Source organism: Chamaea fasciata, unplaced genomic scaffold (genome assembly GCF_029207755.1).
Source record: "Chamaea fasciata isolate MVZ Bird 193981 ecotype frontalis unplaced genomic scaffold, bChaFas1.0.hap1 SCAF_13, whole genome shotgun sequence".
Lineage (NCBI taxonomy): Eukaryota > Metazoa > Chordata > Aves > Passeriformes > Sylviidae > Chamaea > Chamaea fasciata.
Genome location: NW_027094098.1, coordinates 10,602,975 through 10,629,292, shown reverse-complemented (window position 1 = coordinate 10,629,292; position 26,318 = coordinate 10,602,975). Strand labels below are relative to the sequence as shown.

Below are 26,318 nucleotides of genomic sequence, written 5' to 3'. Positions count from 1 at the left end.
AGTGATGGATGCTGTAATCACATTTCTAACACGCTGATTCAGAACGGGAGGGGGAGAAAAACCAAACCAACAGGAGTTTTGCTCTGCCGGTGGTGGAGGCAGGCTTTTGCACAGGAAGCTTGCAACACGAGCTCTCGCAAATGCCAAAACGAGGAGGGAAAAAAAACTCCGCCAACCATGCCGACAAAAAAATACCCCGACGAACCCAAACAGAGGAAACGTCTTTCCGCAGCTCTTAGTTGCAGCCTCCTGTTTACGCTGCCCACGCTGGAAGCTGTCACCCTTTCCCTACCATCCTCTAGGGGCTCCGGCAGCGGCGGGGGGAGAGCGGGCGGCGCTCCGGGCCCCCGAGCGCTGCCGTCCCGGGGCTGTCCCCCGAGCGACAGCCGTCCGTGCCGGGAGTGCCCCCGCGGTGGCCGGGGGGCACCGGGAGCGGGCTGAGGCCGCTGCCGGCGTGGCGGGGCGTGCGGCAGCCGCGGCGCGGGCACGGCGCCGGGGCAGGACCGGCGACTGCCACTCACGGCGCCGCCTCCGCCTCCTCGGGCGGGGGCCGGGCTCGAACCCGCGGCCGCCGCGCAGGGCGGGTGCCGAGCCGCCCCCGCCGCGCCCAGATGTGGCGGGAGCCTCCCGCGCTCGCATCGCCCCGGCCGCGCCCGGGGCCCGCGGGGACAGCCCCGGCACGGGCAGCGCACGGAGCCGGTAAGCGCCGCGCGGGGACGGGGCCGCGGTTCCTCCTCCCGCAGAGCGGGACTTTGTCTGCCTCCCTCCCCTGCCCGGCCGTGACTGGGGTCTCCCAGCCCCCAGATTTCCCTCCGCTCCCCAGATGCTGGGGCAGGAAGAGGGCTGGTCCTGCCTGGGATGGCGCAGGGCCTCGAGGTGTTAGGGGCCCATCCTGAAAATGAAAGCATCAGAGAACATCTGGCAGAGGTTAATCCAGATGAGGGCTGGCAGGAGGTGATGCGTGAAAGACTTGGGGCACTGCCTGGGCCAGCAGTGGGCCAGGCAGTATGAGTGACAGTTCCATCAAGAAATGAGATCTGATGGCAGCAAATGGGCTACTGGTTAGAATTTTGCATGTTTATTTTTTCTTGTAAGATGCTGTGGGGTCATGGCAACTTCCCTGTAGACAAATGAGTCATGTAGTGCATGCGTGTCAACTAAGGCACAAAAGGAAGGAAAAGTATCCAGATTAGCATGAAGATCAAAGAATTGTCTTGTTCTTGAGGAGTGGTGGCCTGCTGTGCTAGGTAGTAATCATAGTACACACCTGGATGCTAGTCCTTTACTGAACTGCGGGATGCTAGGATATAAGGATGTCAGCTGCTCCCGTTTCTTGGCTAGGGGTCAGGTCCTGAAAAGAGCTGGATTCTGCTGGGCTCATAGGTTCTTGTGACTCCCAGTGTGAGAGCTGGTGGGTCAGGAGTCCAGGCCATGTGCAGCACCTTCTGCATTCTCCTAGGCTTTCTCAGGGGAAGAGCCTGGATGCACAGCATGCACTGCAGCTTGAACACAGGCCCAGGAAGAGATGCAGCTACAGAAAGGGAGATTGGTTTGACACGATACAAAGTTGAAGGTAAACTAAGTACTAGTATTTGGGCCAGCAGAGTATCTTGGGTTTGGGGAGTAAGTGGTAGTTTGCCTTCAGGTTAAGTGCACACAATGCCAAAGAATTTCTTGTCTCTCACCTACCTGATACTTCTTTTTGTTATCTCATTGTTTCTGACTTTGTTTTTCAGAAAAACTGTGATTCAAGAAAGCCACCATGAAAGGTGAGGAAGTTCGGCAGAGGAGAAAAGAGGGCAGGTCTAGGAATGGAGAGCGATCCAGGCACAAAGGAAAGAGCAAGGGTAAACACAGAGAGAGCCGACTTGGCAGCCAGGAGGCAGAGGATGTCTCTCTGCATGCACAGCAGAAGCTGTTGGCTGAGGAGAAAGCGGCCATGGCAAAGTCACAGGAAGAGTCAGCAATCTCAATTTGCCTGCAAGTGCTCCTGCCATACCTCCTAGCTGGGCTTGGCATGGTCTTGGCAGGCATGGTTTTGGATTATGTTCAGGTAAGGGAAATAAACTCACCTGACATATGTAATATGGGATAAATGGGGGACTTTTCTTCACAGGCAGAGGATTTGCTCTGGGAATTGCATAGTGAGGGAGGATTTGCAGCAGCTTGTCCCTCAAAGTCAGCTGTTATGTACTGTGCAGCTCTCAAGAGACATGTGGTGCTTTTCTGGCACCTTTCCTCTTCTGGATAAAAAAGAGAACACTGTACTAAAGAGTAGGAATGAAGGATGATTAGGAATGTGCAGTCCTGTGCAGAGATCTCCCCTTGGTCCTGGGAAGAGGGTGGGTGAGGGCAGCCTAGGGTGGCACAGTGCTTTCCTGCAGCAGACACCCTGGGGACATCATTCACAGATGTAGCTCTGGACCTGCACCTGCTGCTTCCTTGGACAAGGTGTCAGCCAGCCCAGCACTGCTAACACTTCATACAACAGCTCAGCCCTGCCTGTGCACCACATCCTTTTCTAAGGCCTCACAGCAGATGACTTGAATTCTTTAAGTCCCATTTCTGACTCTGTGGTGGTCAGGATGAGACCTTTCCTTTTATGGTGCAGCAATACCGACCTTTAAGGCAATGATCAGCACCTAATATCAGACAGTTTAAAGCTGCAGTTAATTTCCAGATTATAAATTGCCATGCCCTTGCACTCCGGGTTACTCTAACAGCGTGTCTTTTTGTTAACCTTGTTATTTGACTAACTAGCTGTGAGGTCAAACTACCCTGACCTATCTGATACAGTGACACAGAAACTCCTGTGCTGACATTGACAACTTTCAAAAATGTGGAGCTGTGTTCCTTTGTCATTAACCCAGGGTTGATCTCCCTGAGCTAGAAGAGCTATAAAGGCTAGGAGTGACCCAGTATCCTTAACTGATCTTAGCATGTTCTTGATGCACAGCAGAATGTCTAGTCAGATCAGAGAACACCAGGCAAATTCAGAACCCAGTGTCAAACTACTTTTTGTCTCCTTAGACATTATTCCCAAGAGTCTTGAACACTGAGCAGCCCCTTCCGTTTTCATTTTTTAGACTTTTTAAAACTGCCTGTTCTATGGATCTCTGACATTAAATGTATGTTTCTTCCTACTGTGAGTTATTAAAGTGTGAAATGGATTGCAGATGGGTTTATGATGTTGGAGGAGGATTTTTCCTTCGATGTTTCTTCCCTGGGAGTTTTTTTTCCTGTGGGGAACTGAGCCACTAATATGAACAGAATGTGAGGCAAACCTCAATCTCCTCTGAAACTGCAAAAGTCTGTTTTCTGTTTTTGCAAATAAAGAGCTCACTAAAAGCGTCATATTAGTGCTTAAAGTATGGGAAATCAATCCATGCAACCCATGCAACATGTCATAGGAAACATGACTTTTGACTGTTAGCAAAGTGGCTGTTGGTGCATGACCATAGACTGCTTGAGCACATCTCATCAAGGACTTGCTGCTGCCCTTCCTTCCTGAGCCAGTCCTGACCTTTGCCTGGCTGCTGCTGTTGTTACTGTGGGACAGCAGTGGATCCGTGAGATTCCCTGGGCCCCAGGCACTTTCCATTTGCCTGCTTTCCATCTCTCCACAAAAGCTCTCTTCCCTACCCTTTCCTAAAGTGGGGAGGAGAAGAGCAAGGTTAGAAACAAAAATACACTGCTTGATGTAACAGAGAGCTCACAGAGTCAGGAGTGGCAGTGCTTGAGCAACTGGGACGTGCAGCCCCTGAAGAGCATCATTCTCCCGTGAGCCCAAGGTGTTGGAATAGTGCTGCCTGTTGCTGACACTGCCACGTTGTGAGAGCACTCACAGGCACTTCTGTCTCTTCTTTGCAGGGATGACAAGGTAGGTATGAATCTGTGCTCTCAGACACTTGACATCTTTCTGTTCTGTTTTTTTATACCGTGCCAGTGGATGGAGGATCTAGATCAGGGTCAGGACTCACCAAGGAGGCTGTTTCTGCTTTGACTCCTCCAGGACAGTGCTACTTGTTCACTTGTTGGCAACATGAGGATAGGGCGTATCTGTGTGCACAGACGGGCATCAGTGCACCTCCCCAGATTTTGCCTTCTTGAGTGGTACAGCCATGAGCTGTGGGGTAGTTTTTTTTATTTTTTTCACTGGCTAATTACAATCTTTTTCCCACTGTTGAGCAATGCTCTCTTTCTTCTCAAACCTGATGTATCTTTTCTGGACAAATAAGGTATATTTCTTTGCCAGGAAAATGTGATGCATCTCTCTGCCAACAAATATGGCGTGGCTCTTTATCAGAAGCTCCTTAAATGCATAATAAAATGACCCAGTGTACACACATGGGTCACCTGAACCAATTACCTCTCAGCATCCTGATTTATCGGTTGAGGGCTTTTTATGGTGCTTGCTTAGAAGGAGAGAGATGGAGCGTAATAAACTCATAAACCCTGTCAGGCTGACGCTTTAGAACAGGATGTGTTGCTGCTGTGTTTTTTTAATGTCATTTGAGTCATTTAGGCTCATTGATAGTTCCTTTACATTAATGTTCCTGCCTGTCATCAATCCAGTTGGCTGATACAACGGCATATGGCACTAGGTAGGCACATTATTAGAACTTGAAAACCTATGTTTTTGTCCAGAAATTTTGTCCAGAAATCGTCTTTTATTTCCTTGAAGCCTCTGTGAATGACTAATCAGAACTGGGCCTTCATACTGTCATTTCTCTCTTTCCAGCGGGTATAAAGAGGCTGGGTCATGTGTGGTTATTACAGAATTTTTATTAACCTGACTCTTCCAGATATTGTGGGACTTTTTTTCCAGTTAGATTAGCTGAAATGTACTCTCCTGTTAGCTTTCAGCTAACTGGACCATTGTTAGGTGGTGGAGACACAGTGCACACCAAGGCAGCTGGGAGTGGAGAAGGTTTTAGGGGCTGTACCAAAATAACAGCCTAGAAAGCAGCGAAGGACAGAGCCCCCATAGCTTGCATTTGTTTTCCACTCTGCCTTGCTTCCAGGGAGATCTGCTCTGTCACCTCAGTTTGTGTGAATTCAGACCAAATAAACACTGTCTAAATGACCGAGAACTTCCTCAGTTCCCAATTTAGCTGCGAGCATGTCATGTTCTCTTCAACTCCCCCGCAATGCTGGGGACCCTGTCACAAGGACAGAGTCCACAAGCCATTAGCCTTTTTCTCTGCAGAGAATGTGAGGGAAGGGGTTGATCCATCCTAAATGGTGGTTTTTCAAGCTTTTTGACCCTCTGATTCAATTAGTTTGCCCAAATTAATTATTAGAAAGGTGCCCAAGCATAATACCATGACTCTTTTCCCTACACGCTTGAATTTGAGCTGAAGCCTTTGCAGAGCAGGATAAAAATATTTTGGCCACGTGTAGCCATGGTGCAGCTCTGATTTTTGACCTTGTATAAGCTGCTTCGGCATGAAGCCTCTGGGGTGAGACCCCCTCTCTCAAAGACAGTACCTTCCCAGGAGCATGCAGGAGCAGCGTGTTTCACTTTAGAACAGGAATGGTGACCAGCTCACGGCGTGCCCTTTCTCTCCCTTGCCTGTCGTGCAGAGAGATTATGGAGCTACCTTAAATAAGCTCCAGCTAGGACTCTTATCTTGGCCTTTGCAAACTAGCAGAAAGTTGAAGTGATGACAGCAGATAAGGGTGTTCGCTTTTGAAGCTTATTGGCTGGTTCTCTGAACGTTTTTTTCCCCCTGGGAGCCAGTCATTCAGAGGTACAGCTGGCATAGCCCGGTTGCTCTGTCCCGCGAGACCATGGAGCGGACACGAGGGGCCGGGGTCTAGCCAGGCAGATCTTGTGTCACCAGCCGGCTCAGCTGTGTCACCTGCCCGGGGATGAGACCTGCGTAATACTGTCAGCTGAGAGAAACATGGGCTCGTGCTTTCCTTGACCTTTTCTTCACCTTGGAGAAGTGCAGAATGGATCGTGGTTGGTAACTGCCCACCTCCTCGGCCTCGGGACAGTGAGGAAAGTTCAGCAGTGCTTGTGGTGGGAGCGAGGGAGCTGGGCTGGTTTGCAGCAGGCTTACACATTAAACCGTCGTATCAAACGCGCGCCGCGCTCTGACAAGAAATGTAACCCGAGGAGAAAGGACACCAGTGTGTTTGAGCACGCTGAGGGATTCTTGTATGACCTGTCACTCTTTCAGTGCTGTAGCCTGAGCAGGTCTTACTGGTTTTTACTGAAGTGGTGGGAGCTGAATGGGGTGTGGGCTCGTTTCTATTCGTCCACAGGCATCTCTACAATCTTCTCTTCTCTTTTTTAATTCCCCCCTGGATATAAATCAGAGAAATTGTGTCCATCGAGTTTGCTGCCACCTGGGCTCAACCCAGCTGAACCAATTTTGGAGGATACCCTTGCTGCAATCGTCTGGACGTGCTCCTAGGAGGAGAAGAAACTAAAGGAGTTTGGCATCGTTGCTGTAGTTTGAGGAAAAACATTCCTTCTGACTTTGGAGAGAGCTACAAGGAGGATGTGTGTGATGTCTTGATCTCCCTCCATTTTCCTGCTGAGCATGGGTTAGCAGTGTGTGACCATGGTGGTCACCCAGTTACAGCTGGAACTGTGCTTCCACGGCAAGAAGCTGAGAGGTTTCACCTGCAAGTTGACCAGGTCAGCCAGTGGATTTCTCCCAGAGACTTCATTCTCCATTGCCTCCCAGATTTTTGTGCCGTTCCTTCTGGCTGGCTTGGGAATGGTAGCTGCTGGCCTCTTGATGGATGTTGTTCAAGTAGGTACCTGTGATTAGGCAACTTGTAGCGAGAGGGTGGGCTAAGGCTCTGACCTTGAGTATTTGTGCTTGTTTGTTTCTAATGACTGTGGTCCTAGCAGCCAGTCAGCAGTATGGCTGTAGGCTTTTCTTGTGCTGGAGGGACACTATCCATCTCCTTTAGATCAGTAGCTGGGTTCCATGTAATGTGGGATACTGGTTTTCAGATGGCTGCCTAACACTGCACTGGGTGCGTTAGGCTGGGTGCTCCCTTTTCTCTATCAAGCTGAACACTTTGGTAAAGACTCCTGTGAAGCAACTGGATCAGGCTGCAGCATATTCCCCTGTTACATGATATCATTTCTTTCCTTCAAAAAATGCTGATAAGAAGATCTAGGTCAGAGTCATTATTAACTACCTGTTTTACTTAAGAGGCAAGTTCTTTGCAAACTAATCTTTGGTCTAGAAAGCATTTAGATACTGTGATGAGAGGCATGCCGCCATTAAATGATTACCATTGCCTACAAACTGCGTGCTTCTTGGGCAGTTTCTGAGGTGGGTATAAATTTAGAATAACTTCCACTGACTGCCAGGGAGTGCTGCTGCATTTACACCATTGTGCCCACAACCAGGATCTATCCCATCCGTCTTTCCTTTGTACCAGTGGCACAAACAGAAATGCAAAATTTGATCTAGTTTGGGCATCTCATGCCAGTGGATTTACAAACCAAAAGGCTGGCAGAGTTTGCCAAGGATATATCCTGCACTCTGAGCTCACTGGAGTACATTGGATTCTCTGGCATTAATACCACAGGAGGAGCTAAATATGGATACTTGAATGTTTGGAAAGACAATACCTTGCTTGTTTTTTTCTTACACTGAAAGAAACAAAGAAGGCAGAGAGTCAAACTAAAGGGAACACAAGGAATATCAAAGAAGGGTTAACTGGAGTGGCACAGGCTGTTGCTGTGCTGTGTTTGTCATCTCCACCTTGTGCTGTGCTTAGGCACAGACCTGTCTTGCAACATTACAGAAGTTCTCAAACTACCCAGGATGTTATGTTAATAGTTAGCATTTGTCTCAAAGAAGGAGAAAAACGTAGAACATACCCACTCTGTACCTTGGAGTGAATAGGTCTTTGTCTAGAAGAAATCAATTCACTTGCTAGGAGCTGAGCTGTGTTCAAAAATGTAACTGGATCCAAACTGATGGGAAACACAAGCCATGTATGCGTACATTGCACCTGTCCTTTAAATAACAATGTGCAATCTGGTTTGTGTATTTGCTCACTTGACTCCCAGAAATGGGGTCAGGTGTAAACCACAACCACAGGAAGTGTATATTTTGGTGAACTATGTTGAAATAGAAACCATCAGTCCATGGGTTCAGCTCCCAGAGGAGGGAGCCCAGTTCTTAGCTACGTGTTGAGAGTCACAACTGGCACAGGAGAGATGTTAGTGAAGTGAGCTGCCGTGGTATCAACAACCCCAAAGCTAAAACCAAAACCAGTAGCTGGGAAAATGCAGGGATCTTGTCCTTTAAAGCTTTGGGATATTCTTTTGTGCTTTTTTGTCTTTGAGCTGTTTATTTTCAACTTCCTGCAAGTGTGAGAGCTAGAAACTCACAGTCCTGTCCAACTAAAACCTGACACTAAGTTTGTTTGCTTGAGGCCAGGTACTATAAGACTCATATTGCCAGTCATGAGGGCTCACATACTGAAACTACAGGTTTTTCAAGTCCAAGAGGGTGATTTGCCCATTTTCTAGTGGTTCTTCTGGCTAAGGAATGTTTTGCCCTATTTGTAGTGACAACAAAACATTCTTAGAAAACTCTGTCTGCCTTGGACAGGGAGATATATGGGCAAGCTTAAGGATGGTATCTAGAGCATAGATAATACTGAGTTTAATCCTGCTGTCCTTCTTTTATTACATACAAAATACCTTGAAATAACTTGGTTCTGTGTTGTGAGTCCAGCTAATGCTGTTTTTTGCAGGGCTCATATTACTGTAAAGGGAACAAAATGTAAATTGCTCATTCTTATCCTATCAAACTTCTTAGGATTTTAGCAGGTTCTGATCTGCTCTGGGATGAAACCAAGAACTGTACATATTAGTGTTTAAAAGAAAAATCAACAGAAGAGATTTATCTAGCCCAGTTGACTCTAAGGCTCAGATCTGGGTCTCCCATGCTGTAGGAAAAGGATGCCCTAAGAAGTAGATATTTGCCATTTTCTCTTCCTCTGTGTGCAGGTGATGCAGTCTCTCTGCAGGGCTAATAGCGTGGCACAGGTTTTCTTCTTTCTGGACACTTCTGCCTCTGCTCCAGTGATCCTTGTTCTGCTGGTCCCACTGGATTTGGGGCTGGCTGGCATGGCTGGCGACCTTGCAGGGCCCTCCCAGTGTTTGGCCCACTTTTTTACAGTAAGGTGAATAATCATATTGAGGCTGGATGATCAGATTTCAAACCAGAGAATTCAGGAGGAAAGCTTCCCTTTCATTTTCCATTTCCACGCCACTGGAGTGGGACACAGTCCAAATAAAAGTCACAGATATAAGGTACCTCTGTCCTTTGTTGACAAAAGCCCATGAGATGATTGGCTTTGAAAAGGATTTTGAATTGGCTTGCATTTTGTACTCTAGGATATTTTGATCTTTCTGTTGACTTGTTCAGGGCAATGGAAAATCTCTGGGGCTTCTGAGCCGCTGCCATAGGAGATGGATGTCCTGGGGAGGTAACAGGATGGGGTTGGGTCTGTGAGGACAGTGTAAGGAGTTCCAGCAGGGCTGCACTGAGGCTGGGGTGGCTGGCTCAGTGCATCCATGACAATCTCTCTTCCTCTGAGGAACCCCACAAGCAGAACCAGCTGCTATGGGTAGAACAGGGGGTTAACCAAACTTCTGAGCTGAATTTTAGGGCTGAAACTCCATTATGAAAATGTGAAGTGGGAAAGAGTCTCCTCCTGGCTCTGTGTCCCTCTGTGTGGGTTTGCAATGCTGCATGGAATGTTTTTATTCTTTCTAGACCAGTTTTTGTCTCAAAGAGCAGAGATATTTCCTAGGCTTTGTCTAGGTGTCTTCATTCAGGTTGTTCCTTGCCTGCATGGCTCCAAACTGTCCCACTCAGCCACTCCTCCAGCTGTCAGTCCTGCAAGTTGATGGCACAGGCATCATCTGTTTATTCTGCATTTCTGCAGTCACTAACACAATGGAGTCCTGGCTGTTGTGGTATAAATCATCCTGAAGCTGTCCTTAGGCTCCCAGTGAGTCACTAATGAGACTCAAATAGAGGCAATTAAGTCAGCTTTTTTTATTAGTACAGTTGTGTGATTATTAATTGTTCAGAGCTTTCAGGTGTAATTATATGTAAGGCAGAGTCCCAAAAAATCATGCCTCATATGCTGAAACTTCTCTTCTGATGGCTTGAGACCTGCAAAACCTATTATGTCACAAGGATTGGAGCTTACCTAGATATACCAAAGTCGTATTTCCCAAAGGTGGCATGCACAGAAAATACAAAGCGTTGAGTTTTTCTGTTGCTTTCTATTTATGTCTTTTTATGTGCAAAATATGCAAGGTCTTAAGTATGAATTTCTGCATGCCTCTGTGTTTTTAATGATTGGGGGTTTTTACATTGTGACTGTGAAGTCTGTTTTTTCTCCTCTTTCTTTTGAAGGTGTCAGAGATGTGTTTGGATCTTTTTTTTTTAATTAAAGAGAGAGAAGAGAGGGGGATGTGAATCTTTAAAAGACATGTCTACCCCTAGCTTTTCTCAGGTATTTAAGTTCCATGTTAGCAAATTTAAACAAAACTGTAGTGTGTCAAATAAGGGGACAGTTTTTGTGTTGTTGGTTGTTTATGCAACAGTAATGTACCTTGAACATTTTGAAATGTGCCTGTTTCCAGGTCACCACTGCCAGGAAAGGTGCCTTTTTTATATTGATAATAACATTTCTCCTGTTATCTGCACTTCTGTTGCCTTGCACCACATGCTCAGGACTGGCTCAGCCCCAGTTCCATTCATCCTGACTGAGAAGAAAGCTGTGAGGTCTTCCAAGCAGACAGACACCACCACCCTCCCACAGCTTCCTGCAGCTTCCCATGGCACAACCAAAGAAAAACACTGAGCTGTTACACCCTGTATATATTTCCTAACAGGCTGGCAGCTGAATGTGTCACCATTTGTTGAGTCTGTCCAACCGCCTGGATATTCAGGTTTATAGAATCCCAATGGATGTGGAAAAGGTGGGTAGGGATGTGCTGTTAGTTTTGTCCTCTAGTGCCAGAATTCAAGGCCACCATGGGTACTAGCCAGTGACAAGCTGGGAACAATGAACAAATTGATCCTTCACACAATGTGCAGCCTAACTATGGATATTTTTGCCCCAAGATGGCACATGGGTTGGAGGGAGGAGTTTGGATGAGGACCTGAAAGAGAAAGCCTTTCAACTCTGGTAAGTGTGCAGAAAACCTCCACCAGCTCAGTACCCTGTGGCAGATAGTCATAGCCTGGAAAATACACTGGAGAATTATTGCATTTACTTGTTGTTTTCGTAGACTCTTGCTTTATACACCCAAATTGGATTATTGGCAGAGCTAAGGATGGGTTAGATGGACCTTTGATCTGATTCATTGCAGACACCCTTTTGTCCTTGTATTCCATTCTTAGATGTTGGGCTCGTTACTTTTCCTTCATGCTCAGTGGCCCCATTCTGTGATTTCATCCTGATTTAAACCTCTCTGGCTGCAGCAAGACTTTGCCAACACCCTTGAATGCACAGAGGAGGAATGAATTGTATTCCAAGGCACTGTATGGTACAAAAATTAGAGAAGACACGTCAGTCAACAAAGTTTCTTACGTTTTCAGATTGTCTCTGGTGTTGCAGCTGCTTCAACAGCTTTGTACAGTTCAGCTTCAGAGGAGTAACAAGAGTCAAGATATTGGCCCAGCAGTTTGGCTTATGAGATATCTTAATTCAAAACCTTTTTCCAGCTGCACCAAGAATGTACTTGGTAACAGGAGGATTTAGGAACTGCCTGTGGAGAACAGATGCAAAAATCTTGTTCCCTCCCACCACCAGTCTTACATGCTTGACTAGAAGTTTGGTAAGAAAAGACAGACATAACTTCTTGTTGCGAGATCGTTTTCCGAATTTTTGTTTTTGTTCTTATGAGTTTGGGTAGCAATAGAGGTTCCTGTATCTAGTGTCAATGCAAAGGATGGAGAACATGCTCTATTTCATTTGGCTTGTGAACCTTAATTACTTTTAACATTGGTCTTGGCTGATGCTAGAGGCAGATTTTAATTTGTGGGTTTCCAAAATCTTCTGTTGCCCCTAGAAAGAAAGAAAGATCCTTCCCCATTAGGGTAGTGCTTTGTTGTGCGTGAGATGAGGAAGAATACTGCAAGCTGAAAATTCCTTCCTTCACTCCCAAAATGCAAAACATAAAATGCATCAGGGCAGCATCTGCCCCTATGTGCACAGGATGCCTGGAGGTGGTGAGACAAGAACCTGCTACCCTGGGGTGCAACAGCATTGGGCCGGTCAGCATCACAAACTGAGGTCATTGCCTTTGTTTCCTTCCAGCACTGGGATGTGTTTCGGACAATTACAGAAGTGTTTATCCTGGTTCCTGCCTTGGTTGGCCTGAAGGGTAATCTGGAGATGACACTGGCATCCAGGCTCTCCACTGCTGTGAGTGTTAACAAGCTGGTGGGGGGTGTTGGGAAGGGGGTGATTAGCAGGAAAAATCAGGAGATTCTTCATTTATGTAATCACACAGTGTATGAGAGATGCCCTTTTCTGCTAAGTAGAAACTAGTGGGGTGTGAGCATTGAAATAATGTGTTTGCCCTCATTTTGTAACTGGAACAGAGAATTTCCATCTGCACTTTGAAGGTGAATTAATCCCTAGGTGGCCACTTGCTGATATTTGGGACCCTGTGACACATGAAGGAGACAAAGGCAGGACTCCACAGCTGTCAGTTTCAGTACTGGATTGCTTTTCTGTGGGTATTGATCCTTGAGGGCTTCCCACTATTGATCCTTGAGGGCTTCCCAGCAATCCTACCTCGGGGGGAGCAGACCCAGGCTTCTTGGAACCTGCAGCAGCTTTTGCTACTCTGTATTTGATCTCTTCTATCTCCCTAAGCAACACTATATACTTTGGCCTTTTTTTATTATGCCTCAGGAGAAATTGTAGCTTACCACAGAAATTTAGAGGGAACAAAAGATGAAAAATGGTTTCATCTGTTCAGCTTTTCATTTGTGTGGGCTGTGGTGGATGCACCCACTCCACCTTTAGCTGGGTGCCCTGCAACACCTCTGCACCTCCAGCGTGAGCCTCTGATACCCCTGGGGACACTGGGCTGATGGAAGAGTGTCAAGAAGGAAGTGCAGGGAAGCCTGGAAGACGGTGACCTGCATTTTCCTCTCTCTGACAGCCCCTTTCCACCAGGTACCAAGTGAAACTGCCTTCAGCAGCCACCTGTACCACAGAAACAGCTTTTCAAGGTATCTCTCTTGACTCCTAGGCTAACACTGGACAGATGGATGATGCCCAGAAGCAATGGAAAATGGCCACCTGCAATTTAGCCCTTATCCAGGTGAGTCACTTCAGCTGGGAGATGAAAAAGTCCCTTTTCTCTTGCTATGCTGCAGACCAGCAGCATCTGTTCCAGCAGTGCTGAATGCAGGGCTGGTGATCTGAGGCAGGTATCCTCAACACAGCCAAGCAGAGCCAGGACTTGACCTCCAATAAAGCTCTGTGTGGCCCCAGAGCTTGTAGTTTAGCTGTAAAACACATCTAGACATTCATTGCCTTTGTGGACAAAACTGAACTAATAAAACTCCTTTTGTAGCAGGAGCTATGGCACAATCCCTGTTTCACAGCAGCTTCTGGATAAAGCCTGTCATTTACGGGCAGTGTTTGGGAATCAGCCTTGGGCAGGAGGGGAGAGATGGGAGAAATTGCCTCTTGTAGCTCCTTCTGCTTGTTAAAATCCAGGAACCTGCCTAGAGTTTGCACATGGCAAGCCCACAGGGCTGGCAGCATGTGTCTGTGTGCTTTCCCTTACCTCCCTCCACAGCTGATGGAGTGCTGATGGAGAGCCCATTTTTGTGTTGACCAGGGCTATTCTTTGCCAATGGACTCGGTGTCCTTTGCTGAAGTGTTATCTGCCCTTTGCAGGCCCCCAGAGTTTTTTCTCCAAACTTTGTCAGGATTTCTGTTTTGATCTAGTGGAGCCTTGCAGGGATGCTGTTTAAATACTCAGATAATCAGCATCTGTGTCAGGCTTTGCCCTCCGAGCTGTGTGGCAGTGCTGCAGTCGTGTGGAGCCAGGGCTGCCTGGGAGCAGATGTGGGCGAGTGCTCACCAGCTGTCCTTTGGTCCCCAGGTCCAGGCCACTGTGGTGGGACTTCTGGCTGCTGTTGCTGCTGTGATCCTGGGAGCCATCTCCAAGGGCTCTGTGGAGCTGAGCCAGGCTGCTGTGCTGTGTGCCAGCAGTGTGACCACGGCCTTCATAGCTGCACTTTCCCTTGGTGAGTGGTTCTGGCTGCTCAGCTCAAACATGCAGCACACAGGTGGGGAATGAACTGTCCCTTCCACCAGGGAGGCCCTGCTGGCATCCCTCTGGTCTGGCAGAGGGAGGAGGGACGCAGGGAGCTGTGTCTGCTGCTTTCATCCCCTCTGCTTCTCTTTCCCCATGATCTGTTGTTCACTGGGCCCTCAGTATCCACAGGCAGCAATCAAAATGTCCTTCACCTGACACATGAGAAATGCCCCACGCTGTGTGTAGGTGTACAAACACGCCCCCACTCCGTGTCTCTTGGGTCTCAGATGAGCCATCTACACTGGCCCTTTCCAAGGGGAGGGTGAAATAATGTCACCCAGGGAATGGAGGGTCTGTTAGCAGACAAATCCAGACCATGCTCAAGATGGACTTGGGTCACCCTACACCCTGAACAGGGTTGTGGCCAGCCCTGTAGTTTGCCTGCTGTGAGCTGGGACCAGGCAGTCCTCTCCCCTGGCTCTTCCTCTTCCAGGGGAACATGATGGGCTGGACAGTAGGAGCTGGGCCTGAAGATCTCCAGTTTGTAGATCTGCCATACGAGGGCAGCATGATACCCTGAATAGAGGAGCTGGCACAAAGGATACCGCAAGGTTTCTAAATGAAAGGGACAAGTTAGAACAAGTGCATATCCCGAAGCTGGAGTCAAAGGGTGATTGTAGATGCCTTTGATGAAAAACGTGGGATGAGGCAGTTGTTAAAAAACAGCAGCTCAGCTTTCATTACTCTTCCCTGCTTGGTGTGGTACAGAGAGGCTTTGCTGCTCTGCTGTCTCAGGTTTGCTGCTGACATTAGTTCTTTCCCTGGACATGGTCACAGGCAGGCTGTGTGTGGGTGTGCACGACGGGAAGCTGCTGGTTTTATGGCCAGGGAGGGAAGCAGCATGAATATGCTGTGGGGAGGGGAGCGTGGGTGTCTGGGAGGGCTGCTGTGGAAATGTCATGTTGTGTGAGGATGTGTTTTTGTGTAAGGGGTGTTGTATCAGGGAAGATGCGCATGCGGCATTTTTGGGGGTAGAACTGATGCTCCTGTGCATGCTCAGCTTTGGAGGGGCTGTGTAGACAGGCAGAGAGAGGTTGTGACCTGGAGGGAATCACCATTTCTTGGGCTACCTTTGGTGCAGCCTGTCAGCCACAGAAGGACTTTGAAGGGATGTCTTATGTCTTGTCTCAAGGCTGCCTTTGCTACTTAGCAGTGGAGCCTGGCCAGGCAGAGCTTATTCCAGGTGCTTCTTCCACAGGCCTGTGAGAGATCTGATAGCTGAGGGATTCCCACATGTTCATCAGGGTTTGGGCTTTGTGCTCCTAAACTTACCTGGGCAAGCAAAACTTCCCTTCTCCCCAGCAGTGCTGAAAAGCAGCTCAATATTCCAGGTGCACCTCAGAAGACACGGGAAGAGATGTGGACCACCACCTTAACTCCTTGACTCTGGAGCTGCTCACAGCATCAATATCCACCCCGTGCAAATTAAAGCAGCCCCAAAGACTCTGGGACGTGAGGGCTCAGTCTGATGGCTGGGCTGAAAGGCTTATGCAGGCTACTGTAAGGAAGCTCATTGCTCCTTGATGATTCAAACTTTGAGAAATTTCAGTGTAATATGGAAACTATCTTTGTGCTATGGAATCCTGAGGAGGGGATGGCACCAGGAGGCTGCTGCATGCCTTCTGTGTGCTTATCTATGAGTGTGCTTCGTGCCTGGTCCTGCTTCAAGGCAGCAAAGATTAGGCTGCTCAGGAGGGGAGCTTCTACGTTTGGGCTGCCTGCTGGTATCTCCTTTGATCCCTGGAATTTGCTTGTGTGCCTCTGGGCCCTTGATGCAGTTTATAAGGACAGAGTCATGCACTTCAGATTGGTGAAAACAAGAGGACAAAAACCTGGGGGTGTCTAATCTCCAGCTGCATGGTGCTGTTGTGCTTTTTGCCTCTCTTAGACCCCCACGTCCCTCTGGGAACCAGAGCAGCAGTTCTGGGGTAAAACACAGCAGAATGCTTTTCTCTAATGCCTGCTCTGTGTCTTCTCTAGGTCTGGTGATGATTGGCGTGATCATCGGAGCCAGGAAAGTTGGGATCAATCCAGACAATGTCGCCACACCCATAGCAGCAAGCCTTGGAGATTTGATAACCCTTTCCCTCCTCGCAGGAATCAGCAGTACACTCTTCAAATACATAGGTACAGTGTTCAGCAGGGAATTGCAGCTCAGCACGGGAGCTTGCAAATCCTGGTGAAAGTATTGCAGGCTGCCTCAGCATTTCTGGCGTGTTTCAGAATGGAGGCTGTCATGCCACTAAGGTAGAAAAATGACCAAAGAGGCTTTTTCCAGACTCCGTTTTAGTAACAAACTGGAAGGCAGAACCTAATAAACACAACTGGGATTTGTCAAAGAAATGACCAACATGTATTGTGTGGCTTTGGAACAGAAGGCTGACATATGTGACACTGACTGTTCCTCGATCTGTCACTAGCCAAGCAAAACTACTTCTTGTGCATGGGCAAGAGCAGGTCCTTCTTCACAGGGCAGTTTCAGGGTTTTGGCACCAGTAAAATATTCTTGAATCCTCTCACATGGAGAGTCACGGATGAACAAGATATTCAGTTGGAGGGAAGCAGTCTGCAGTGTTGTGTACCTGCAGGACTCTGAGTAGGAGTTGTGGTCTAGGGTTAGCTGTGCTGCTTGTTGCCAATGACTTGGGCACCTGATGACCCTCAGAAGCTCAAAACATTGGTGATATGTGTCTGCTGCCTTTAAAGTGTTAGGCTACTTACTGTGAGCCTAAGCTAGAAAAGAAATGGGAAAATGAAAAGATCCAGAAAACTCAATACCATTTGAAACCCAAAGTGTTGCTTCAGACTGAGCAGAAGCAGTGAGGCAGCTGTTCTCAGTTTGCATAACTCATTCCATGTGCAAGCACAAGTGAGGGAGTGAAGGAGCACACACTGCAGGAAGAGGCCTATGAATCGCTTCCATTCAGTCCTCCTTGAGCTTCAGAGGTGCTTTTTTTTTAATAGGATTTTTCCATGATGCCATCACACCTGCCTCTGTAAAACTAATCTGTCTTTCAATTGCTATGCCTCAGATAATATCTCCCAGGGAGCAGAGGGCAGAACAACATGATAACCTCTATGGCTGTGACCAGAGAGCATTTCTGGGGTTGCCAGAGTAGTTTAAAGAGCCTCTTGTGATGGAAAAATAGTCAGCGCACAGACACCAAGTCATTGGGAGCATGAAGTGAAGCATGTAGGAGGATGGCACTGCTGATGGTGCTTGAACAAATGCATTTCCCTGCCCAGTGTGTAATAAGGTACAGGTCACACTCTAAAAACTTCGGGTCCTACCAAAATGTATATATATCTTTCAAAAATACTCATGAGTCTGTAGTTTGAAGTACTGTGTGCCATCTGATGCAGCACCTTCTTCTGCAGAATATCCTCTTTCCAGCGAAGATTTTTTTTTTTTTTAATTGCCTCTGGTCCTTCTCAGTCCTGCATAAAGGAGATACAAACTGTGCCAAAGGATTTGAGCTTGCTTATGGGCTGCCTGTGAGAGAATGTGGCAGAACTGGAATGTGGAGCCTGAAGACCATTCATCCTACCAGGAGTCTTTCTGTGGGCTCTGATAAGGTTTGATCAACTCCAGTGCTCTGTGTCTGCATTATCTAAGAAGGAATTAATTGCTCAAAACAACATGTGGTGTGGGTAAGAGACCCAGTACAGCAGCTAAGTCTGTCATACAACTCACCTGTCCTGGATGACTCCAGGGGGTACAGTGCACTGGCAAAACTCTTAACTCCCCAGAAGGAGTTGCATTTCAGTGCCCACTGAAGCCACTCATGAAGAGTTGCACCTCTTTGTGTAAGAGCCTTTCATTCACAAAGAATGCCATCATATCAGTGCTGTCACATCCAGGTAGCCCAAGGCCCTGGCAGTGGTGTTTTTAAAAATGCACACTTTGAGCTGCTTCATCTCCCAGATTACCTGCAAAGTTGGCATTACATCCCACTGCCTTTGGCCCCAGCTCAGAGACCAGATGGAGAGCTTACTTGAAGAAGCATTTTTGTATCCAAAGGGTTGGCATCAGCCCCATTGCTTGAAGGTGTTTCTCATGCTTCTGAGTCATGTTTATTTTCTTTCAGTGCTGCACATCTACTTATTTTTTAATTTCTGTGCTTCCAAAGATCGCTCCAAGGCTATGCCTCTGCTGAATGGAAAAAGCACTTAATGGAAACACATGCAAGCTAGCACAAAAGAAATCCCAGATCTTAGCTGGCTTATATGTGCCAGAGAACATTTGTTCCTATAGAGCAGACCAGCTGCTCAGCAATTCTGCTAGCTTGCCTCCTAAAGTACTTCTTGCCTCTTGTTTTAGGTGAAGCTGTGAGGTGTCTGCCCTAGGTGGGATACAGCTTCCACACAGGAGTTTCCCTCTTGCCTTGCTGTTTGATTTGTACCCTGAAGCCGGAAATTTTGTAACTTTTTGTCTTTCTTAGTTGGAGATGGAATTGGAGAGTTGTTCGTCTTCAAATATAACTTGCTTTGAATCCTGCTGATTTTCAAACAGCATCCTCTAGCAGTGAATTTCAGGGATTAATTATGGATTTCTGTGGTGGAATGAGGTGGTTTTGTGGGGACTATTATGCTTCATGTGATTTTTCTTCTAACATAACTCTGTTGGAGCGAGAGTCCTGCTGCCTTTCTTCATATCTTTGTGCAGTACAAATTTGGCAACCAGTGAAGCTATGGGTATTTAATTCAGGATTTCTTTTCCTTGCCAGATGTGAAGTACCTTTCTCCTCTGATCTGTGCTGTCTTCATTGTCATGATCCCTCTCTGGGTTGCTATTGCCAAGCAAAGTCCTTCTCTGGCCGAAGTCCTGAAATCTGGGTGGCAGCCAGTTATTGTTGCTATGAGCATCAGCAGGTAAAGGAGGCACTGCTCCCAGCCCAGCCCTGTATGCACACTGCAGAGAGACCCTGGGCTCACTTAGAAAGCCATCAGAGGTAACACTGGGAGGGACAACAGAAGGGTATTTGCCCAGAGCTTCTCAGCCATTGGTGACCCTCCAACAGGCTGCGAGACAGCAGATAAGAAGCCCCCAAAGGACTGGAAAAAGCAAATCATTCTAAGTCTCACTTGCACACCCAGGCATCATGTGGGTGAATGCCAGGAAACTGAAAGCACAGAGGATGATCATCACGAATTGTCAGGCTTCAACCTTGTTCTTATCCAGCTGAGAATATACGATATAAGAGAAAATACTGGTAAATGTAGAGCCAGGTAGTTAATTCCTCCTGTGCTACATCTTTCACAACCAGCTGAGATCTGGAAGAGAATTTTAAAAAACTGCTAAAGCCAGTATAGAAATGTAACAAAACTTTGTGGAAGGATCATAAAGCTTTCCTAACTATTACCAGTTTTGCTTGGGGGTGGGCAAAGAAGTCCTCCTGAACTCATTATGCCATTAACAAAATCTGTAATGCTTTCTGTTGGTGAAAACTGAGCTGTAAAAGGAGTACATGGTGAACAGTCCAACCCTGGCAGTGAGGAGGATGCAGTAACCCATGTCAGTGTGTTATTTTCACAGTGTAGGAATTGCCCTGGGAAAAGACTGATCCACCTTAATTTCCTGTCCTTTTCTTAACAGCATTGGTGGGCTTATCCTGGACAAAACTGTAACTGACCCAAACTTTGAAGGCATGGCAGTTTTCACACCTGTGATTAATGGTAGGTTGGGCATGGGGGTTCTGTGCATGCTTTTATTTATTTATTTATGCTCCCAAGTGTTCTGTTATCCACTGTTGCCCTTACACTGAGATTAGCGTTCAAGTCCCTGCTCCCATCATGAGTGGGAGGGAAGCTACTGGTCCCCATCACATTCCTGCTTATGTTTTGAAGTGTCTCTGGAGCAAAATAGCGGCAAGGACAAAGCTGTGCAAAAAGGTTAACAGCATCTCTGAGAGCTATGTTGACACTTTTCATAACATCAAGTCTACTGGGATGTCACAATAAATCCATTTTCCCTTGTTTCTTTCCCTCCACTCAGTAATTTGTGCTGTGCAATCATCCCCTATACAGATTTTTGATAAATATTAATATAATACGATTATATATGTGTATGTGTCTAAAAGATTATATGTATGGATTGGATATAATTGGATATAGATATATCTCTCAACATATTTTGTATATATTTATATTTATATTTATATTTATATTTATATTTATATTTATATTTATATTTATATTTATATTTATATTTATATTTATATTCACCGTACTTTTATACGCACATCTATCAGTGCAAACTGCTGGGGATCCTGGTAATCACTCAAGATCCACTAGGTCATTTCCTGCTATTATAACATTCTTGTAGCACAGGCTCCTTCCAAGAGAAACCCAGGTTGCTAGGGCCTCATGCCACCCTCAAAACATGGTGTCCTGTTGCAGTGCCAGGGGGTGTCACCCAGCTGCCACCTTCCTGGATCTGCATAAAGTCAACAGCCATTTAGTTTAGCAGTAACAGCCCCAGAAATGGCTCTGTGGGGACAGGTGACCCGTTTGGCAGAGCTGGTGGCAGAGTTATGCAGTGCTCTGTGTCTTGGCACAGGCAGCTCTTCACTTTGCATGTGCAAAGTGTGGCAGTGCATGGCTCAGACAGATCCCAGCTAGAGCTACAGTGAGACAGCCTCAGTATTTTCACTTTGATTCCCATCTGGAAAATCTCACATTTAATGATGATTCCTTCTCCAAGGAAGGGAGAACATGAGAAGCCTGCAGCATCTGGCTCACCGTTATCTTTTCTGTGGCATTTCCACCCTGAAAATGCTTAGGGAGGTGGACGTTTGCTCCACAGATCATTATCCCTCTATTTTCTACTGGAAAATTTAGATGCTTTTTCATGTTTGCTACAATTAATCAGTCTGGAAGGACTTAATTTACTTTTATTAGCTAAGATATTTGGTTCTAATTCATTATCATGATTCCTTTTCATTTAACAAGTGTGTTAGGTACCTTCAGACAGACATATAATCCCTCTCTGTGATGCTTTGTTATCTTTTAAACAATAATGGTTCTCTGAGTGAGTAAATCCAAGAAGTGGCCATGAGCAGCATCTGCACTGCTATCCCCAGGTGTTGCTCACAGACTGTGTCAAACTAGGTGCAATTACATCATGTTCAGAGACCACATGGCATTTACATCCAGTGCTGGGGAGAAAGGGAAAATGTTTCCAGTCAGCAGTCAGAAGAATACAATTACTGGAGTCTTCCTGATTTTTGGGAGCTGTTCCTGCAAAGTGAATAGTGCAGCATCACTAGGGATGCAGGGATCAGATTTTCTTTTTCTCTCACTGCTGCTCTCAGTGAATGCAGATGACTCACCTTAGGCTAGGTTTTGGATTGACGTGTCCTGCTGTGATGAAGGTGGTTTACAGGTTTTCTGTGTTTTGTCCTCACAGGTGTTGGGGGGAATCTGGTTGCCATCCAAGCCAGCCGAATTTCTACATTCCTGCACTTCTGGAGCATGCCTGGAGTTTTGCCATACAAGATGAGGCAGAATTGGCCCAACCCATGCACCACATTCTTCTCATCAGGTAGACCCTGAGCCCTTGGTGTCCATGTCTCAAGGCCTGTCATACAGATAGCTCCTTTCCCAAACATGGTTGGTGAAGGACTAGGTGCGTTTCAAAGGCAGAACTTTCCCCTTTCACAGAGAATACTCAGATCAGAGAGGAAGCATCTTTGCAGTGGGCAGCACGAAAAAAAAGCTTATGGCATATTTGCTCACTGGCATGCAAAGAAAGTGGCCCTCAGGGAGCACTAAAGAAAGTAATTGAAAAAGAATCTTAGATTTGATCTAACAGAAAGTCATTTTAATGGCCAGCCTAGAGCCCTCACCTGTGGACAGAGCAGTGAATAGACCATAATCTTGTTGAAAATCAGCAATTCCTCCATCTTCAGCACTGGAAATACTTAAGAATCAGCAAAACTCAATTTTGGGTCTGTTGTCTTTATAGAGTTCCTCTTGATTTTCCCTGTTAGGTTGAGAGTTAGCGCTAGATCAAACTATAAACTGGGAAAATCTGTTGCAGTGAGGCAGAGCAGAAGTTGTGGGAGGCAGAGAGCAGCTGAGAGGAGTGTCTGCAAGAATCAGAGTGGATCAGCACAGAGCACGAAGCCTTTGGCATATAGTTTCAGTGCTAGACAAAGCTGCTGGGCTGATCCTGCAGATGCTTCCTATGTCTGTGTGATCCAGAGAAGGCATTAGCAATATGGTTGGTGGGAGGGGGCAGGCCCAGGTTTTATGCATTAAAATATTCACTGTGTTCTGTCCTCCCCTCTCCCTCTCCAGCTGCTGTTACCCCTGTTTCTGTCTCTGTGCTCTGCAGGGGTGAATTCCAAGTCAGCCCGGGTCCTTTTCCTCCTGGTTATCCCAGGGCACCTCGTGTTCCTCTACACCATCCATCTGCTGCAGGGGGGCCACACATCCCTGTCCTTCACCTTTGTGATGTTCTATCTGGCTGCTGCTTTGCTGCAGGTAAACCCCAGACTCTCATCCTAATGGAATCTATCAGATAACATAAAACCAGCATTCTCCAGGTTAAAAAGGAGCCACAGTAAAACATTCAGCAGCAGCCTCTGTTTCCTGTCATTTCAGGTGTGCTTCTACCAAGAATAATGTACATTCTGTAGGTGCAGTAATACTTCACCCAAATTGCCAGGCTCTAGTTTCCCACATGAGCACAACTGTGCTTTAGGGTGAGTGAGGGGTCAGGCGTGAGAGGAGGAAGAAGTTCTCAGCATCCACTGAGCTGCAGTAAGTGTGCAGAGACACACTTGGCAAGGAAGGTCTTGTTTTAAAATGTTCACTCCTTGAGTCCCTAAGCTCCAAGTATTTCCAGGCTGCCAGTAGTCACCCCAGCAAGGTGCAAGTGAGGAGCAATGAACTCAGCCAGCAGGTTTCCCCACCCATTTTAGAAACCACTGTCACATATTATGGTGAAGACCCAGGGAATCTCTCTGGGCAGGGCCATGTGGGTAAAAACCAAAGAGAAAGTCCAGGCCCTGAGCAGTTCATCTTCAAAAGTAAAAGTTCCTGGGAGGCAGTGGGCAGATCATCTGATTTGTCCTGCTTCCCTTTTGCTGTTTTTCCTGCCCTGTAAACTTTGTTTTTCTCACTCAGAAACGCATGTGGCTGTTGCCTGAACTCACAGAGGCTGTGATTTCACTTGCCCTTTTAAATCAGTGATTCATTAATTTGCATGATGAGGTGGCTGACTCTCACTTTGCCTTACAAGCAGCCTTGTGTCTGAGGGTGAATTCTTTGTGTGTGTAAACAATCAGTTTTTCTCGACCTTTGCACGACCCTAAGCCCAGCAGCACAGCCACAGTTGTAAAGGAAAATATTTATTCTTCCCTTTATGCATCGAGGTAACTCCTTGACCAAAGCCAAGCATGAAAATACGAAGAATAAATGACAGCATAAAGAGCAGCATCCCAGCAACACCACTGACCCCGAAAGATTCCCATGGAGGCCAGTGGAGGAGAATACACTCAGCCTGGCCCTTTTTTCCCTCTTATACTTCGTAAAGAAAGACAGAAAGAAAGAGGGTTGTGGGGAAAGTTTGAGTCAGTTGGAGGAAGCCCAAGATCAGAGGCCCAGAAAACATGACCTCAAAGGACTGATTGAATGGACTGGGGTTAACTAGTCCAAAGTAGGGAGGCTTGAGAAAAATCTGGTTAACAGCCTTTAAACTACCATATTTCTGTAGGGAGGGACAGAATAACATTTGCTATATGGTCACTAGGGGAAGAAACATGAAATCATGGATTTCAAATGGAAAAAGGCAGATTTATTTTAGGCCTTGGGAAAACAAAAACGGGGGAAAAAAGCCATGGGGCTGATTGCTTAGAGTGTGGCATTTCCATCTCTGAGGGTTGTTTAGCACAAGTTAAACAAATTTTCCATCAGGAAAGATGTGGATGTATTTGATCCTGAATTGAGGAAGACGAATGATCTATGTAAAACTCTCGAGTTTCCAGCCAGCTTTAGTTTCTGTAATTCTGTTATTTAATTTACTTCCCCCATCACTCCTTCTCCCTTTCTCCCAACCCAGCTTGCAGTTTTCACCTTTAGAAATGCTGCCTCAGGCTTTGGTTACTGATGTGCTGTGGCCTCCCATGGAGGGACCACAGATGTGGGGTGCAAATTCTCTCTCCCTTCTTAATTCAATTAACTAGATTAATCTTTAATCTTTAACCAAAGTATTTTTTTCCTCCATCCATTTATCAGAATTGGGAATGAAATAAGAATTAAAAGAAATTACAACAAAGATTTTTAAACTGTTGAGATGAAAAAAAAGATTTTTTTTTTAACATGTCAGTTCTGCTTGGGATAGCTTTGATGTAAAAACTGCCTCAAACTCCAGTTGTCCACTGAGACTTTTAGGAAAAACAAAGCAGACGTGATCTGAATTTCTAATGGAAAAAAGAAGGATGAAGAGAAAAAAGTCTGGCTACAAACTTGTACTTTGGAGTTGCCTGCATATTCACAGGAACCCTTCATCTGGTGGAGTGAGTGGGAGCTCTCACTCAGGGCGTAGGAATAGGAACTGTACCTTTGGCAGATGCTTTTGGTGTGGGCAGGCTCTGGTTTGGGCAGGCAGTGCTGGTGAGCAGTTCAAGCAGGGTCTCTACGCTTGTGGCTGGCAGCAGAGGCCTGTGGCACAGTGGGTTATGTGATGCCAAAGGGTAGGAGCCAGCTACACCCATCCCATCCCATCCCATCCCATCCCATCCCATCCCATCCCATCCCATCCCATCCCACCCCACCCCACTGAGGAACCTCAGCTCTCTGGGGAAGGTGTGACTGCTCAGTGATCCCTGTTGGCCATGGCCCCATCACTTTGGCTTTGGGCCGAGGTTTGTGTGTTACCTTCCTGCTGCCTCACAGCAGGGCCTGTCTTGCCTCTCTCAGGTGGGGATCCTGCTCTACGTGGCCGACCTGATTGTGCGCCTGATGTGGAGGAAGGCTCTGGACCCGGATAATTTCTCCATCCCCTACCTCACTGCCCTGGGTGATCTCCTGGGCACTGGATTCCTGGCCATCTGTTTCCGCCTCGTTTGGTTCATCCACGGCTCAGATATGAACCTGGGGAACTGAGAGTCCACGTGCTGCTCTCATCCCTCGCACCACACGGTGCTGTCCTCTGGGACACCAGGGTACCTGGCCATCAGTGTTGGGTCACCCTGCTGGGCTGGGCCTCCCCTGCCACCCCAACACCCCACCTGCCCTCCCCATCGTGCCTTAAAGCCAGGCTCGCTCGCCCCGAGGAAACAGTACCCACAAACTTGTGCCCTTGCATGTGAGCAAGATGGTTTTAAGAAGCACCTGCTGCTCACACCTGGACCTGGCAAACGAGGCAGGAAGGAGCATTTGGGCTGTGGTCTCTATCCCCAGCACTGACACAGCCCTGAGGCTGCTCCAAAGCCTGCCCAGGTCACTGCATCTGATCCTGCCGGGGGATGTTGTAGCCCCTCCATCGGACTCTGACTTTCCATCAAGGGAAATTCTTTATTCACCCCACTTTTCTCCTGCTGAATCCCTGGAGTAGCAGAGCAACCAGGTCTTTTAACTTGTCTCCTCTCCATAGCTCTGAGGCTCAGGATCTGAGGCAGTGAGTTGCTGGCTCATGCCCAGTGGAAGGTTATCTAGGGACACTACCTACCTGCCCTGACAGCATTGCTGGTGTCTGACCAAAAAGCTGGTTAGATTGCATTTTGGGGGCAGGAAGGTTTGTTTTTACGGTTTATGGAATGTCCAGTAGTTAAAATGTTTATAGAAACACACACATAAATAAAGTGGGTAAAAAAAAAAAAAAAGTAATGCTGTGGATTTGCTTTTTTCTTTCCCATGACACTGCCTGTTTCTAGTTCTAGCTCGTCAGTTAGAACTTCTTGCTTTTTTCTCATCCATTCAGGGTCGGACAACACAATTTTAATAGATTTTC

General features: G+C 47.0%; 1 protein-coding gene across 8 annotated transcripts; it reads left to right on the top strand.

Annotated features, from left to right (window-relative positions):
- Nucleotides 1–548: 548 nt before the first annotated feature.
- Nucleotides 549–26,190, top strand: SLC41A3 (solute carrier family 41 member 3). 8 transcript variants are annotated; one of them, XM_066195484.1, is made up of 11 exons: nucleotides 549–699; nucleotides 1,737–1,769; nucleotides 12,334–12,441; nucleotides 13,280–13,351; nucleotides 14,144–14,288; nucleotides 16,340–16,486; nucleotides 19,087–19,231; nucleotides 19,956–20,035; nucleotides 21,768–21,902; nucleotides 22,698–22,846; nucleotides 25,286–26,190. In XM_066195484.1, exons 3-11 carry the CDS (start codon nucleotides 12,412–12,414, stop codon nucleotides 25,469–25,471), a joined length of 1,089 nt encoding a protein of 362 aa, XP_066051581.1. In that variant the 5' UTR covers nucleotides 549–699; nucleotides 1,737–1,769; nucleotides 12,334–12,411; the 3' UTR covers nucleotides 25,472–26,190. The 8 variants fall into 8 exon arrangements, with proteins under 8 accessions (XP_066051581.1, XP_066051577.1, XP_066051578.1 ...); XM_066195480.1 differs by having other exon boundaries at nucleotides 1,737–2,053; XM_066195481.1 differs by having other exon boundaries at nucleotides 1,737–2,053; nucleotides 22,661–22,846; nucleotides 25,286–25,445.
- The last annotated feature ends 128 nt before the right edge of the window (nucleotides 26,191–26,318 follow it).